Here is an 18201-nt window from a genome sequence, read left to right as displayed (position 1 = left end):
GGTTGGGGTAGCCATGAAATTATTATCTTTTAAATCCCTGTTCCAGCATTGCCAAATTTTATCATAACTAACAGTCACATGTAAATCACACATACACTCCCACTTATAGTGCATTTTAAATTCAAAATTTCATGAAAAACAAACATTGAATAATGAAATAAAATTGAGAACAAAATTTAAGATGGTAAGAGAATTCAGATTTTATCTTCTTAAATCTGGTTTTAAAATAATATAAGGGTATATATTTGATTTTTTTTTTTTTTTTTTTACTGAATTTAAGACTTATAAATCTGAATATTTTGTCTCACCTGAAGGGCTTTCCTAATTCTTTTTAGATTGTGTATCAAGAGTAGGTTTTTCTCTTTGGAAACACGACCTAACTGGTCATCCAGTTGTATTAACAAGTTTTGAAGAAGAATTGTTGCCATGGTTTCATTGTTAGAAGCTGCCTCCCTAAAAAACACAAGTGTTATTACACAGCAGGAAACAACTTAGAAAATGCCTACTTTTTTACCACACTAATTTTAAAGTGATACATCTATTCCACGGTGATAAGCATTTAACAGTTTTTTTAAAAACTGTACACATGAAAATATACTGAACATCACTAATCGTTAGGGAAATGCAAATCAAACACTACATCTATTGGATGAGATTATTGAAAACAAAGTAAGTATTGGTGAAGATGTGGAGAAATTGAGTCCCTTGTCCATTGCTGGTGAGAATGAAAAATGGTGCAGCCATTGTAGAAAATAGGATGGAGATTCCTCCAAATATAAACACAGTATTACATATAGCAATTCTCCTTCTGGGTAGACACCCTAAAGAATTGAAACCAAGGACCTAAACGGATATTTGTACAACAGTGTTTATGGCAGCTTTATTCACAATAGTCAAAAAGTGGAAACGACTCAAATGTCTTTTAACAGATGAATGGTAAACAAAATGTGAGATTATATATAGAAAAAATAGAATATTATTCAGCCTTAAAAAGGAAGGAAATTCTGATACATGCTACATGAGTGAATCTTGAGAACATATGCTAAGGGAAATAAATCAGTCACTAAAAGACAAATATGATGTGATTTTACTTATATGGAGTTCCTAGAGTAGTCACATTCAGAGAAATAGAAAATAGAAGTGTAGTTGCCAGGGGCTGGGGTGAAGAGAATGGGGAGTTTTTGTTTAATGAGTACAAAGTTTGAGTTTGGGATGATGAAAAAGTTCTGGAGCTGGATGGTGGCACAACAATATGAATGTACTTAATGCCACTACACTGTATGCCTACAAATGGTTAAATAGTAAATTTTATGTTATGTATATTTTATAACAATAAAAAAGTTAGATAACTATTTAAAGCAAAAAAAATATTTTCTAGTTGTACAAGGTGAATAGAGCTTTAAAAAATGTTTGCAAAATGTTAAAAAAATGTTTGTAAATGTATATTTATTTACATTGAGTCTGTGATAAGAGAGAGAATTGATGTAAACGATAGATTTACTTCTTGGCTTTTAATGTTTAGAAAATTGTTGGGGTTTTAGTCTACAGGAAAACAAAGCACTAGCATCATTAACTTTTCATCTACAGCAAATGAAACCAGGAAGGACAATGATTCTCTTCCTTTGGTAAAGCTTTCCAAAACTTTGAAGAAGTATTTTATCTGAAAAAAAAAATGCACCTATTGAGTCAAAAGTGAACCATAGAATAAGTCTACAAGGATAGAATATAAAGTGCATCATCAACTTGTAGAAGAAATACAATAATGTTTGATCCTACCAGTCCTGATTTTCAATCCACTGGGCCAGCAGGTGTCGAATTTCCATTGGAAAATTGTCATCATAGAATTGATCTACTTGCTCCAAAAATTTGATTTCTAACTGTTGGACTTGATTCCACTGAGACATGCTATAAAACAGGGTGTAAAATTAGAGTTTAAAAGTAATACTAATAACTGTGGTATATCTTATGATTTTCATAGATTTCAAATAAAGATCATATTGCCCATTAGTTAAGTAACTGAAGAAAAATTACTTTTCTTTTATAGTCATTCAATTAAAACAGAAAAGGGAAAATGCTTTCAATCCAAAGATAGAGCAATTCTAAACTTTTCCATAAGCCATCCCTAATGAATGAAACAAGATACTCCTTCTGTCCCCAAACTATCCCCTTCTTTGCTCCAACAGGAACTCCTGTTCCACCTTCTTCAGGAAGCTTTCACTCTTCGCTGGACACCCTTCTCCCCATCCCTTCCCCATCTGTACTCTCCACAAGCTCCTCCCCTATCCCTTGCTCCCTCTACATTATTAGACTTTAAGCAACTTAAAGGTAAATAGCATATTCAACTATACCTCTTAAGACCCTTTTAAGGCTTTACAAGTGAGAAATACCCAATAAAAGCTTCTTTTATATGACTCGCCCAATCCTTTTTTCTTCATTTCAGATTTGTCTGACTTTTAGAGTCAGCCTTATGTTTCTAGAGTTTTAGTCTAATTCAGTCTTAGCTTTATAAAGAGTTTAATGTATGCATTTTCGCAGGCTCTAATTCTTTCAGTTCAAAATATCTCTGAACCAATATATATTTTCATTTCTCTTTGTGATGATCCACTACAGCTGGGCAAAGCTTTTAAAGTCAACTTTTAATTAGTCTCTGATGTACATCTGTCTGATAGTGGTTAAACCCTCAAGTTACTTGAGGAAGAAACCACACTTGATACATATTTGGCAGCCTGTCATAAAACAAAAGTATGTGTTTCCCCTCACATAACCCCACTCTGTCCAATTTAGAAGCTTTAGACATATTTCCTAACTTGGGAAAATTAATATGACCTCTCCTTGAAGTTACAGTATTTTACTCTTTCAAATGTCAAAATTTCTATTGTTTTGTCAGCAATTCTAGATCAAAAGAAAAACATTTTATGTGATTAACCACCATGGTATTTCACCCTATCTTGTAGATAAGTTAAGGTTTCATTTGCTTACGGAACATCATGATGATAAATTTCATATATTTCAGGTTTCAAATGGAACCATTTTGGGGAACCTGATCGAGAAGATAATTATTGCCAATGTTTTGCTAAAAGGAAGCAACTGGGAAAAGAAATATTTCATTTACATATTACTTTATATTTACGAAGACCTTTCCACCTGATCATTCTAGGCATATCGTAATTGCTCAATAAGTGCTTGTTAAATGAATGAGCGGCACTCCTGATGTTGTTGTGAATAGGGCAGGTGGATAGTAGTACCCTAACTTTAAAAATGAAAACAATCTGAGGGTCAGGAAATGACTCTTGCCCAAGATGCACAGCTTTAAGGTCTCGTGACAACAGATACATCGCTCTTTCCAGGTATATATATTCCCACAAAATTGGAACATTGCTCCCATTCTACCATTGACACTGTCCAGCTATATCCCAACAATTTAATCTAGTTAATGACAAGAGAGAACAAGAGCTGAAAATAACATTACAATTTTAATTGCTACTACTGTTAAATCTGTTAAGATTTGGATGAAAATCTGTTTTCTAACAAAGAATTAAGTGAACCGAACCTATCCTAAAGTTACATAGATCACTTTTAGGCCCCTAGTCCACCTTCCAGAGGGCTGAACTCAAGGCCAAATAAAGGAAGGATAAGGAAATAATCCTAGGATATTCTTCTCTGTCGCTGCCTCTGGAAATGCCTTCACACATCCTTCATGACGTTTCTATGCTTTCACTCTTTAAGCGCTTAACTTTCCCATCCCAGGAAAACTACGGAACATTTCTTTTGAAAATTAAGGTCCTGTCTACCCTCTTTGAATGCCTGGCCTCAGAAGGGCTATATAAACGGGCATTTTGTTCCCCTGTTGGGGAGCTAAAGGTGCCTTATTGGCTCTGTGACCCAGAGCTTGCAAAGGAGATGACCTGCCCTAAAACACCACTCTCTCTCTCTCTTCAAAGCCATAATCACTGGTTATCCTAGCTATGGGCTTTTTTTCCTGAAACTCAGATATGCAGTCTAATGTCAGACATCATAACTCAGAAAAGCTGGCTAAGAAAGTGCAGAGGGTCTCGCTTTCAGCACTTGGCGAGGACACACCTCTGCGTCAGCCACAGCTCTCCCCCACGGTTCAGACACCCAGCGGCAGAGCACCGTCCCCAGTCTCCGCTGAGACCTGTGCTCCAGCGCGGCTTTGAATCACCGAGCCGGACGCTTCTTTTCAAAATCATCCGTCCTCAGACAAGTTACAATGAATTAACTGTTAAAACCAAGGGAACAGCAAAGCCTCAGCAGCAGCCTGCATAAGCATTTCCTGGCTCGCGCATCTTCGAAAAAGCAACACGAAGGTGTGGTCTGCTTACTTACCTGGCTCTGTCGGCCTAGTTCCCAGGCCGTGCTTAAGTCCAAAGCCAGAATCGCCCTTCACAGTCCTCAGTAGAAAGCCTCTGACGCTATCGTCACTAGATAATTTGCATCTCTCCTCCCACTTGAGGCTTTCCTGTGCGTCAGTGTTCGCGTCTCTGGGACTTTACTTGGGTCGGTTCCCACCCACTCTCTATTCTAGAAATGCTAAAGAACAGAAAAAGGCTGAAGCCCCTTTGCAGGACGCCCTCTTTTCTAAATTCCACCAGTCACCTGCAACTGCAGGTGGCCCCAGGTGGTTAGGAGAAAGTGGGTGGGTGGGAGCTAAGCATTTACTTTCATCACTGGTTTCTGCAAACAGTCTGAAAACCCCTGCAGACTTACTTGCCTGGAGCTAAATTCCTGGCTTCCTGTTTTCCTCCCTTCAGACTCCACTCTGGTGAGCCAGACCCTGGGATGGAAGTCGGGTGGGTAGCTAGGGTCAAAACACCAAACTGCAATGCCAGCAAGATCTGCTGCCTGAGAGGACGACCTCACCCAAAGGTTTGGGCCAGCTTCTATGCAGGCCGCAGAAGCCTGCCTTTACTGGCCCAACATCCTCCTTTCCTCCCCAGTAGCCCTGTGCCTGGTTGCTCTGGTATACTTTTCTCCCTTTGTGACATGGGCCTGTTCTAGAATCATGGAGCTGGAGAGAGCCTTGGTCTTGTCTGGTTCTAAGTCCTCTTTCGTATTTGAAGAGACCGAGGGCTAGAGAAGTGACCAGAGTTACTTGATGAGTTAGCTGCTGAACCTGGCTAAGAGTCTAAACGTTTCAGCTTCCTTCTTAGTGGTCTTTTCATTTCATCTCCTTAAAGCTAGATTGTTAACCCCCTGACACACAGCAAGAGTTCCATAAATGTTCACGACAATGAAGACAAAAATAAAAGTAGACTGAAAGAGGTAGAAAGAATGACTCAATCTGCTAATGCACATGACTAGAGCAATACTGTATACGAAGGTAAAATGCCTGATCAACCATCACACATCTACACTGTCAGGATTCTTCTCCTCTCCCAGGTGACATAAATATCATTTGCTTAAATGTGCCACCCCTTTCTCCCTTTTGGAAAAAATAAGTCAATCTACCCGAAGTCACACATTGGACATCACTCTAAATTCATTGGTCAGGTAGGCCTAGTCCTGGCTGCTTGTCCACCGGGCATTTTCCAGGAGCTTAGGCTGCTGTGTCCCTAAATGAAAAAAAGTGCTCAGTTCAGACTATTCCATAAGCTATGAAGAAAAGTCCAGTTTTCATCCGGGGAAGCGGTCATCCATGTATAGGAAAAAGAACAAATTCTTGGCATTCAAAGTTCTCTACAATTTGGTCCCAACCTATCCTGGAAACTTCTGTCCCCTATAGGAGCCCATGATCTGGCTCAGACCAGCCTCCTCTGCTCCCTAGAGCAATCTCTCGTATTTCAGTTTTGATGTTCTCTTCATCTACAGTTTCTTCCCCTGACTGGTGTATTTCTTGAAACTATATCCTTCTCAAGGAAGATTTCACTGATGATCCCAGTCATAGCAACTTTTCCTTGCTCTGAATTCTCATCACATTTCCCATCCAAACTAGCACTGTTCAAGAGAAATAAAACACATGCCACATATATGTAAGTTTCTGGTAGCCTCCTTAAAAAAATATGAAAAGGAAAAGGTGGAATTAATTTAATACTATAAATAACCCAATACATGCAGAATAATTCATGCATATAATCAATACATGCATATAATCGCTATGAAAAGTTATTAATAAGATACTTGCATTCTTTATTTTATACTAAATCCCTGAAGTCTGGTGCATATTTGGCATTTTCAGGACATCTCAGTTTAGGCCAGTCACATTTCAAGTGCTCAACAGCCACATGTGTCTGGTGGCTGTCCTATTGGTTAGCACAGATCTAGACCACTCATTTAGCACTTTCTACTTCCTGCTTTATTGTTAGTCATATTGGTTTTGCGTGTTTTTATCATCATTGTATTCGACTGTTGAGTGCTATACAAAGCAGAGAGCTTGTTCTTTTCTTCCTTTTAAGAATCTCACCTTGGGACTACCCTAGCAGTTCTCCGACTGTTAGGTCTCATGATACCTTTATGCCCTTAAAAACTGTTGACTACTCCAAACAAATTTCATATATTACTATCCTTTGTTAAATATTTATTTAATATGTTAAAAATTAAATATGAGAAGCAAATTAAAATTTTTATTTATTTAAAATTATAATCATAAACACATTATGTGTTAAAATAAACATTTTTAATGAAAAACAAGTATATTTTTGACCACACGAAAAATTAGGAGAAAGAGTGGTATTGATTTACATTTTAAAAAAATCTCTTCAATGTCTGGCTTGAGAGAAGACAGCTAGATTCTTATATTTGCTTCTGTATTTGATCTGTTACAAAATATTTTTGGTTGAAGTATTTGAAGAAAATCTGGACTCACAAACATATATAACTGGAAAAGGGAAGAACATTTTAATAGCCTTTTCAAATGCTGTGGATATCCTTCTTTGATGCCACACCCAAAATTCAACAGGTGGTAGTTTAAGGATTAGTTTCACTGTGGAAGGCGAGGCCATGTCAGCAAACTTTACATGTTCAGTGCTGTTACCATATCGATTGGTGTATCTTGTATTTTGAATTCAACGTTTACCCACATGTGATTCTGTAATATCACATATTGATCACTTGGAAAATACTGGTTCACTGAACTATGCAGATCGTCCAAATGTCAACATACTTCATACAATATCAGAAAATCGCATTAGTTAATATCATCACTGATCTCATTAGAAAAGTATTTTAAGTATTGGGAAGCTGTTAAGCTTGTAGTAAGGATACAAGCTTTCCGAATTCTAATTTTTGTTGAAAGTTCCAAATTTATTATTGGAAACAGATATTGGCAATTGTTTTCCTTGAGGTGACAGTCTCACATTGTTCATTTTCAGAAAAATGTTTTCCAAGTACCTAAGTCTGAATAACTATAGCTTGTCAGTCATTCTTTCAAATAAAAATGGTGTTCTGTGAAAAAAAAAATTAGCCAGTTTGTGGGCAACTCAATCATATAAGTGCTTTTCCTTGAGGCAATCATCATACATTAATAAGTGTACTTCCCATTTCATCACACAGAATATTAAGGAGACATATATTCAAGGTCTGAGATTTAATAATATTAATTTTCTTGCTTCATCAAAAATACATTTAAGTCAAACTAGCATTTAAAAATTTTTAAGTTTGTAGTGGTGAAAAATACAATGACTACTAGGATAATTTGGCATCATTGCCTTAGTTCATTCTACAGCACAAACATTACCCCCCATAGCTTTGGTATCATCAGTGCAAATGTCAACAGAGTGAAAAGGCAAAACAGGATTATTATAAAAATAAATTTAACTTCGTAGACACCCTTAAAAGGTCTTAGGAACTACCCCTTGGATCAGCAGACAACACTTTTGAAATCTCTGCTCTATTCCACCATATCTTATCCACCAAAATCAGTTTTCCCAGAAGTAAATATCATAAGGGACTCTCCACCCAAACGAATAATTATTTGCTTGGTTAAAGCATTTGTCTTAAACCTATTTCTCCCTTCCTATTTCATGAACTGAGCTAGGCTTCTGAGAAAGGGTACCTCTATGTCCACTTTGCTTCCCTTTCTTAGAATCCAACCTAAATAGCTAGGTCTCCAATTTCTTGGCTTTATACTGGCTTTGGCCTCACCAATCCCTCAAAGCTGGGGGGAAAAAAAAATAAAGGAAAAAAAAACCCAAAGCAAAACAAACAAAAATACCCTAAAATGAATTCCTAAACTCAAAGGCCATCACAGATTCCTTTCTTCCTTATAAGTGATCCCTCAATTGCTCTGGTTATAAGTCTTCTACTTTTTTTTTCTTTTTGCCCCATCATAAGAGGGAAATCTCAGGTTATACATTTGCAGAAAAATAGATTCTAGTTCTGATTTTGCCATTTTTAAGATACTTAACTCTATGAGCCTTAAACTCCTTATAAAAAATGGGGATATTATATCCCACACAAAATTGCTGGCTAGATCGAAAGATCTAGAATAAAGAATGAGATAAGAGAAAATACTCAATAATAGCTATTATTAACAGCATAACAATAACCAAGTTGTGAGGAACTTTGGAGGTCATTAGGTTTACCTCATCTTCCCTCCCCGCTCATGGTACAGATAAAGTTTCAAATCTTATGATATAGACAGGTCAAGTGACATGGGCAGTTTCACACTTATAAATCAGAAGTAGAGGAGATTCAAAGAAAGTTCTGACTGCATTTTCTACTATGCTAAGTACAGCTGCTTATTTTGAAGGCAGTGAGAAAGGAAGAGAAGGGATATCATTTTCCCTACTGCAGGTTGTAAGCCAGCTTTGCCTTCTGAATTCTTGTTCAAATAATATAAACAATTGTTGATTTTCATTTTTGCCACAGCACTTTACCTATCCAAGCTTCCTCTTTTATGTGACCTGAGGAAGCTGGATAAGTTGGAGTTGAATGCTGGACAGACAGAACTCGTACATACATAGATACACAGAATCCCAAGGTAGCATGTGGTAGTACCAAATGAGTGGTACAGAAAGGATTATTCTGGGCAAGACAGTCTGATGTGGGTCTTAACAGCTCATCTGTGTGCAGGTGTTCAAGATCCATCAGAATAGAGACAATGTCTTGTACAAAGGGTTTAATATCTAAAGTTAGTGTTCTCAAATCCAGTCCCCAGTGACAGTGCTCCCTCTACTGCTGCTTCAGAAACATTGCAATTTACGAATCAGCATTCTTTTCAGTAATAGCACTTCAACTCTAACTCAATGCCGGACAATGCTGAGAACTTCATAATACAGCATGGGATTAGGTATCATTCTCATCTCCAGCTGACAGACAAGGAGACTAGGCTTAATGAGGCTGGAGGACCTTGTCAATGTTAATCAGATGGTAGGGGGCAGACTCAAGATTCAAACTCAGGAATATCTGACTCCGGAAACAATGCTTAAAACCATTCACCTTTATGAAAAATCTTTTATAAGAAAAGCAATAAATTTCTTAGACAGCTATGGAATAAGTAAGTTTAAGAATATAAATGTGAATTCCAAAATAGAGAAGCTCATTGCATAGTCTATTGATTAGAGATACATATACTCTAATTCTCCAGCTTTCCCTTGGAGCATATGGACAATTACCCATACGTTTAAAAGTCCCCAGTGAATCATGATGGTAGACACATTGCCAATAGGGTTCCAAAACATTTAGCAAATTATGTGGTTGTATAGTACATTGTTTATATTGTACATAAGGTGGCTGTTTCTGCTGAACCACACATTAGAAAATAAGGCTTGACAGCAGGCTAAGATACCTGAATTGTAGATTCTTCATAAAAAAAAATTGTTTGTCTGATCTTAAATAGCCCTTAACCACCTTATTCTATTCTATGTATTTTTCATATATTGTTCTCTTTCTCTGAACTGAATATTTAAAGGATCAAGATTATATGTTATTTTTCTTTGTGTTTCAGTGTTCATCCTAGTGCCTGGTGATTTATCTATAGTTATATAAATTGATATAATGATTTAACGTACATCGGTTCTATCTGAACACCAAGTTGAAGAAGTTATCTTTTCTCTCTTTTCTCATTCTCCCATTCTCCCAAATATTTTAGGTAGAGAACTATCTTAGCTTAAGAAAAGACATTAATTAAGCGAATTGAATTGGTAAAAGAAAATTAAAAAGACAGCTAATGTACTCCATTTAAAGACATAAAAGAAATTGGGAGAATGGAGTAGATAAGAGAGAAAAGAAGAAGGGAAAGAAGAAGATACAAAGGGAATTGAATAGGGGAAAGGATGGGAGAGAGAAGAAAATATGGCACAAAACTTGTCCAATAAAGGGAGTCAGCGAGAAATTTCTAGTGGTGGGCCCAAAAGACATGTCTAATGATCTATATCAAGTTGTTTTTTTGTCTCTGTTGCATATCCCCTCTGTTCCCCAGGCTTCATGAATAACCTATATGGTTTTTCTTGTGGTGGTATTGAAGGAAATGAAAGAAATAAGTATTAAAAAGAAGTGTGGTATATCTTTCCATTTATTTGAGTGTTTGATTTCTTTTATTAGTATTTTGTATTCAAATTCTACACATTTTTGTTAGATTTATGCCAAATTACTTCTCTCTCTCTCTCTCTCTCTCTTTTCTTTGGGGGAGGGGGTGATGCAAATATAAGTGATACTTTTTAAATTCAAATTCTAGCTCATTGAAACTAACTCTTTTAAACAATTTTTAATTAAGTTTATTGGGGTAACATTGGTTGGTACAATTATATAATTTTCAGGTGTACATTATCATTTGACATCTGTATATTCTATTGTGTGTTTACCACCCAAAGTCCAGTTTCCTTCAGCTACCATATATTTGATCCCCTTTACCCACTTCATTCTCTCCCTAAACCCTATATTTGACTCCTTTTTCCCTATCTATCTCCCCACCTCCACGGCCTCCACCCCACTAGTAACCACTAGTCTATAGTCCTCTGGTAACCACTAGCCTATAGTCCATGTCCACAAGTCTCTGTTTGTTTGTCCTGCTTATTCGTTGCTTTTAGGTTTATATCCCACATATAAGTGATAGCATATGATTTTCAAGTTTTTCCATCTGGCTTATTCTGCTTAGCATGATTATCTTGAGGTCCATCCATGTTGTTGCAAATGGTAGTATTTCATCTCTTCTTATGGCTGAGTAATATTCCATTATATATATGTACCACAGCTTCTTTAGCCAATCATCTATCGTAGAATACTTCAGTGCTTCATATCCTGCCACTGTGAATATGCTGCTTTGAACATCGGTGTGCAAATATCTTTTGGATATGGGTTTTCAAGTCTTTGGGGTAAATACCCAGTAGAGGGATTGCTAGATCATATGGTAGATCAATTCTTAGTTTTTTGAGAAGCCTCCATACTGTTTTCCATAGTGGCTGTACCAATTTGCAGTCCCACCAGCAGTGCATAAGCGTTCCTTTTTCTCTGCATGAAATTAACTTTTGTATACTGACATTGTGTTCTGTGACCTTGCTAGTCTCTCCCCCTATTAGTTCCGGTTAGCATTTCTTTAGATTCTTTGTAATTGTCTGCATACACGATCATATAATCTGTGAATAAAGACTGTTTTATGTTGTTTTTTCCAATCTGTATGTCTTTTATTTCTTTTTCTTGCCTTATTACACAAGCTAGGACTTCCAGTGCAATGCTAATGAATGATGAGAGGGGACATTCTTGCCTTGCTCTTCATCTTGGAAGAAAGACATTCAGTTTCTCACCATTAAGTATAATGTTAGCTATAAGTTTTTCATACATATCCTTTATTAGGCTAAGAAAATTCACTTCTATTCCTTAGGGGTGAGGGGTGTTTACTGTAATCGAGTGTGGAATTTTGTCAAATATAGAGTTTTTACATTTTTCATGTTCTTTCTTGTTCATTCTGTTACTGTGATGAATCACACTGATTTTTCAAATTTAAGCTAGTCTTGCATTCTTGGAATAAACCCCACTTGGTTGTGATGTATATTCCTTTGTATATATTTGCTGTATTTAAATTGCCTCCATTTTCATGAGAAATATTGATGTGTAGCTTTCTTTTCTTGTAATGTCTATGTTTGATTTTATTAGATTAATAGGTCTCGCATTTTATTGACCTAATATGAATGGCAGACCAACAATTAATACTTTTTTAGTATATGTATGATCTATACTTATAGTATACCTGAAATTCAAATTTAATGGAGCTTCTTGAGTTTTACCAGGCAACCTTAATTCCTGTTAATCTATCATGTCCAAAGCAGAAGTCTCCAGAGATTCATTTAGATGCTGAGGCTGTATACCTGTTTGGAAATTCATTCAATTCAATTTGAAATATTTGTTGAGCTTATAGATTGTACTCATCACAATGAGAACGATTTAAAGAGGAATCTGCTTGAGGAAATATCAAATTGGTAGTGAAAACAAAATAAGCATTTTAAACTGATAAGAGCTCAGTTGAACTACAATGTTTAGCATATGTGCCACAGGAATTCCAGAGAGTTAAAGACCAATATGAACAAAGTAGTCAGAAAATGCAGGAGATATAGTTAACAACAACAGAAAAAAAGTGATGAATGAAAGAACTGTATCCAGGCAGATGGAAGGAAAATGATGTTTATCTTGCCTAGACACAGACAACACAGGCCGATTACCAGAAGAGAAAGGGGGAGGGTGAAGGGGGTAAAAGGGGTCAAATATATAGTGACAGAGGGAGACTAGACTTTGGGTAGTGAGCACACAATGCTATATACAGATGATGTATTATTGAATTGTATACTTGAAACTTATATAATGTTATTACTCAATGTCACCCCAATAAATTTAATAAGAAGATAAGACACTGATGCAGGGCTAAGATTGGTATCCTTCTGGACAGTAAGAAAAATAATCTGAACAATGGATGCTATAAAAGAATCATTATAAACAAGGTCAGTTGGTACCAGAGTCTCTGAGATAGTTGTTCAGTTTCTTTACTGCACAGTTTCTTTAATGACTGGTCTGGAGGATGAGTGAGGACTGAAATTTAAACTGCTCCAATTTCCTAGATATGAGCATCAGTGCAAGGCCACATCCAATTGAAGGAAAAGATGCTTTTTTTTTCTAATTCTAAGATACTTTGAGGGACATCTGAGGTTCTGGGTGGAAGCTTCAGTATCTTCCTTTTGCGTAGTCACAGTATAATTACTTCTGTACCTCTGATCCAGATGCTTCAAGGTGAGAGTCACTACGGGGAGAGGTGGATGGAGATGTTAGAAGGTGCATCATCTAGAAAGGCCATGAGCCTTTCTGTGGGAAAAAAGTGCAAAGGGACAGAATGAAATTTGGTTTTGTGGTTGGAGGAAGCAAAGTAAGCGAGTGGGAGGGAACCGATAGGGCTTTGGATGAGTATTTTGGAAGTTCAGCACCGGCATCCAGTGGTCTGTATATAAACATAAAGCCATTTAATGAAGAATGACTGTAAATCCAGTGCTGTGAACTCAGAGGCCTTGCGGGGTAGGCAGATAATGAGCTAGCTTGTGGAGAACCTAACAGGTACCTGAAAGTCTTTTTTTTCCTGACATCTTTCAGGAGAAGCTGAAAATCTGGATTGTAGAGAAAAAAAATCTCTTGAATTTCAAATGTTGGCATGATGTTAAAAATTTAACCACATGTACACCCCACAAAACCCAGTATAGACTTACTGTCTAACCAGATAATACACATTTATAGGTGTGAATGCTGCTAGTGTGCCTTCTGTGTTCTACAGCGACATTTCCCAGCCTCAGTCATTCCACACACTATCTACATTATCTACTGGAGGATCTCCAAAAAAGAGAGAGAAAGGGTAGACAAGAACCAAGGCAAATATTACCCTATAGAACAAAATGGATGAATGTAAGTATTTTGAAAGTTCATATCTTACAGCTGCTTTCTCTCTTCTTATTCGTTTGTTCTTAAAAAACAAACAAACAAACAAACAAACAAACAAAAAGACCTCTATCAGATCTTCACCAGCTTGAAATTCCTTGCTACAAGCAAATAAAGTAATTCAAATTTAAGTGAAATAAAATAAGAATAATAAATAAAAATTCCAAAAGAAAATACCCCCCCCCCGTAATAAATACCTGATTCATGGAAAAAAAAATACAACTGTCATTAGTAGAGTATAACATTTTTCCATATAGAGAAATTACCAAGGGCTATGCAGTCCAAAACCAAACTAAACCAAAAATCATCTTAGTTGCTTCCATGGTTGGTGAACCTCTGTCTGTAGCTTGATTGGTTGTGAAAATAATGAACTAAATCTTAAAAATGAAGGGTTGCTATCTTCTTTCTCTTAAGAATTATTTGACTTCACAAACATGTTTGGCTATGGCCTACGTTGCTCTTTCTGTGTGAACTACCAAGTTCTTTGTTTTATGCTATATTGGAGCATAAAAGTCTAACATAAAGTTAAGAGCACAGTTTTTAATGGAAAAGTGCTTTTTTTAAGAACAGCCAGTTCTATTACATCAACCTTTTCATGTTCAAGTTGTAAAGGTTTTCTTTTCCTAAGCTAGTTTGCAGACTAGAACATTAAACAAGCACCAGAGGGCACTATTCTCACAGGGAAGCCAAATCACAGACTGACTGAAAAATGGAGGCTTCTGAGTTACCTGTAAAGGAGTTCCTTTCACATTTAAATGAGACGAGTATTATTTTCTAGGCTTTTGTCATCTGTGATTGTAGAATGGCCTTATCCCTGAGATATCACGGGGTTTACTAGACCCACCAATTTGTTCTATGGCTGTGGCAAGTTGTTGGATAATACTTTACAGCAGGACGGATGTGGGGGAAAGAAGAGGGGGTGTGAACGATGCTTAGGTCAAAGGGTTGTAAGTAAGGATTTATTTTTGGCTTTGCTTAAGCTGAATACCTGAGTGATGGCATGGTCAAGTTCACACCGAGGAGAGATCTGAGCCAGGAATTTGGTCAATTTAGATAAAAGTTTTTGTTTGTACTTTATTTATTTAGGTTTCTTTACACAGAGTGGTAATGCCAAGAGATCAGGGATCTCTTGCCTCTTTATAACATTCACCAACCACTCCCTAAAAAACATATCATCTGAGTAAAGATGGTATACTTGCTATGCAAATGCACCTTCTAGACAAGTACCCTGGCCGAAACTTCCAAATAGGTTGCCACTCTTAAGTCTTATCTGTATAGAAATTCTAGAGTCACAACTGCTCATTGGTTGGTTGGTTGGTTGGTTGTTGGTTCATTGGTTGATTGGTTGGTTGGTTTTTCTAGAGACTGTTCTCTAATAATCCAATTTACTTCTCATAAAAAGGCGAGGCCTCTGCATTCTCTTCCTCATTGCTACAAAGAGTAGAAAAATCCACAAGGAAATTATGATGACAGAAGTCATCTTTATCAAGTGCAGTTATGATATAAAAGGTTAATTAATAAAAATGACATTCATTCTCAGGAATAACCAAGATCCATGGTAACGTACTAATGAGCTTTTTATTCAAATTCTTTTTAGATGGCATTCAGTCTACAGACTCTTTCAGTGTGGAGAAACTTGTCATGTCTGGCCGTATGAGAAACAGCCAGTTAATCAGATGTAACATGAAACTTTGACATGACTGCACAGTGGTAACTTGTACTATAAGTGTATTGTCCTCTTGCCCACACTCTACAATGCTGCCCCATTGTAAACAAGATGTCTGGCTTAACTGGGATATCCTCTAAAAATATTTAAACTAAAGCAGAAGCTGACATCATAGAGGAAAGCTGTATTCCCTGTGTTTGTATTTCTAACTTCCTATGCCATTCCCGGAGAAAGCCGCTGGGTGTTGCTTAATAATGATAACAAAGGATTACATACAGCGGTTGGCAAAGGTAGAAAAAACGATTAGATCATCCAGTCAACTCATCTTTCCAGCAAAGGGCAGAATCCCCAGATAGGGAATCTCACACTTCATTTGAGGCAAAGGGCCAAGTAGAAAGAACTGCACTGACTTTGTTGTCTTCTCTGGCAATACTGACAGAGCACTAAATCTGTTTTAGTTGGCTGTACTCATGCCCTACTTAATTCCTTACACAGGAGCTTCCAACACAGTGCTGCTCTTTTCTTTGGAGATAACCAATGTAGTTATCTGGTTGAAGGTAATTAACTCTTGTAAATGATGCCTGCGTAAAACTCAAGGTCAGGTTACCACTGAGAACACCTTGATAAGACAAGGCCAACACAGGGAACAAGTTCTAGAGACTCCTACTGTCTGCAGTCTTTCACCTTTGCTGTGTACTGTATTGTGTAAACTCTGGCTCAGAAAGGGCTATTGTTTTGGGTTTATTTATTCACTTGACTGAATTTATTCAATAGCACAGCTGAAATGTTTGGTTTCTCACCCCTAGGCTTGGGTCTTTATTTTAACTGGAGAGTCTGCCTTGTTCCTGGGTATATTTTCTTCTCAATTTCAAATACATGGCTAATTCAAATTCTCAAAGTAGATTTTATAATACTTGGGGGTGAGAGGCTACAACTATCGAGACTGCTTGCCAGATTCCCATTCCACTTTGGGCTTTGTTGTAAAGAACTCAGAAGTCTCAGTCTAAAAGCACTTTATTCCCCATGATGTCTGGCGTTCTTGGACTCACGGTGGGACCCAGAATGGCCAATTACAGCACTCAATCTTTCTGACTCTTTTTTTGGGACTGTGAGTGGTAAGGATCACGTAAGCTTAGAGCTTTTGGTGGCTTCTTCCCCTGTCTAAGGAAGATGTCATTAAACAAAGCCAAGATGTATCCCTGGACCTAGTCATATCTAAAGCCCAATGGCCTTCTCAGTTAATCTGGAAAATAAATTCCCTCCTTTTTTTCTTGAGCAGCTTGGAGCTGAATTTTTATCAGAAGCTGCCATTATACTTTGATCGATAGAATATTAAAATAGTACCAAACCGTGGACTAAAAATGAGAACAGAGAGCCCCAGAAAGAGAAAAAGAGACCAACAGTAGATGATTGTTTATAAAGAAGCTGTATTCAAACTTACAAGGACTATGACTTACTTCACAGAGAACTTGCTGAATCGGTTGAAGTTTTTCCTGGTTACATCTGTTATTCCTTAACACTTCATGGAAGACTGAGGAAGTGCCAGCACACTGGGAAAAAAGCCAACATAAAATGGTTATGTAATAAAAAGGAAAAAAGTTTAGTTTTGAAAATTAAAGACCTGTAAGCTCAACTTTTATAGCAAAGGAAAAAAATCGCCACAGTGAATATTGTGAATGGAACAAGATATTGACTTTACATAAACAACATTTTCCCTTCGACTAATCTAATATTTTAACTTATTGACAAATGATAAGTAAATTATATCTGTGCGTCAGAGCTGGGACCAGAAGTGCAAAGTACACAGCCAAGCTAAAGATGCCATGACTGGACTGGGGTCTCAAGGTCCACATAAGGTAGATAGAGACCAGAACTGGAGACACAGCTTATACCAGGGGTCTGAACACAAGGGACTTAAGATAATCTGAGATGTTCTGCATTTCCTGTCCCTTAAAAATTGAATGTTCAAGCATGGCCCTGTGAAGATTGTTCAGTTCCTCTGAGACTCTGTGCCCGCCATTCAATGAGCTATCACTAAATGACTGCTTCGCACATTATTATTTATTCATTCTTCATTTATTCACTCACTCATTCGACAAACACTTATCAGATGCTGGTTTTTTCAAGACACCTTACTAGGTATAAAGAAAATAAAAATGATAAAAAGTTGATTAGGTTTTTCTCCAATGACAATAGCTGTATCAGGAAGTATTGCAATTATGATCTAATCAGTACTGACTTTTCTATTAAAAATTTTTTCAAAGAAATAACAATTAAGATGTAACTAAGTCCTGGTTACTTTTTTTCCATTACTTGAAGACTTGGTATATACTAGGACAAAATTTCAAAAAAGAATTAATGTCTTAAACAGCTCTTTCAATTATGATTTGGTTTCTTTTTAATTTTTTTAACTTATGGTTAAAGTATAATTCCAGCCTTGTCTGTAGACCTTGACCTCCTAAAGTATTTTTTTTTATTTATTGCTTTATACAGTTTCAATATATTACTGACCAGTGCTTTTATCTGCAACTTTGTTTTTGTTAAGATCAGAAGTAAAACAAAGGTAAAACAAATCATATGGAGAAAAAAATTATTTCAGTCTTTTCATTGTTCACTTCTATTTTTACTTTCTTTATAAATCAGTAAACTTGAAAACATGTTCCTACCTC

At 36.7% G+C, this 18201-nt stretch overlaps 1 protein-coding gene across 2 annotated transcripts in view; it reads right to left on the bottom strand.

The window, feature by feature from the left end:
- The window catches only part of STAT4 (signal transducer and activator of transcription 4), a 108638-nt gene that overhangs the window by 85869 nt on the left and 4568 nt on the right, over nt 1-18201 (bottom strand). Inside the window, exons 1-3 of one of the 2 annotated variants that reach the window (XM_023528752.1) lie at nt 4348-4402; nt 1777-1905; nt 309-453 (exon numbers count right to left, since the gene is read on the bottom strand). In XM_023528752.1, the coding sequence (XP_023384520.1) occupies nt 309-453; nt 1777-1904 (273 nt within the window). In that variant the 5' untranslated portion in view covers nt 1905; nt 4348-4402. Of the gene's footprint in view, nt 1-308; nt 454-1776; nt 1906-4347; nt 4403-18201 lie in introns of those variants that run through there. The other variant, XM_011355925.2, reaches the window with a different exon arrangement.

Source organism: Pteropus vampyrus, unplaced genomic scaffold (assembly GCF_000151845.1).
Source record: "Pteropus vampyrus isolate Shadow unplaced genomic scaffold, Pvam_2.0 Scaffold2, whole genome shotgun sequence".
In the NCBI taxonomy this organism is placed as follows: Eukaryota; Metazoa; Chordata; class Mammalia; order Chiroptera; family Pteropodidae; genus Pteropus; species Pteropus vampyrus.
Note: the sequence above shows the minus strand (reverse complement) of the source record. Positions and strands in the feature narration are given on the sequence as shown.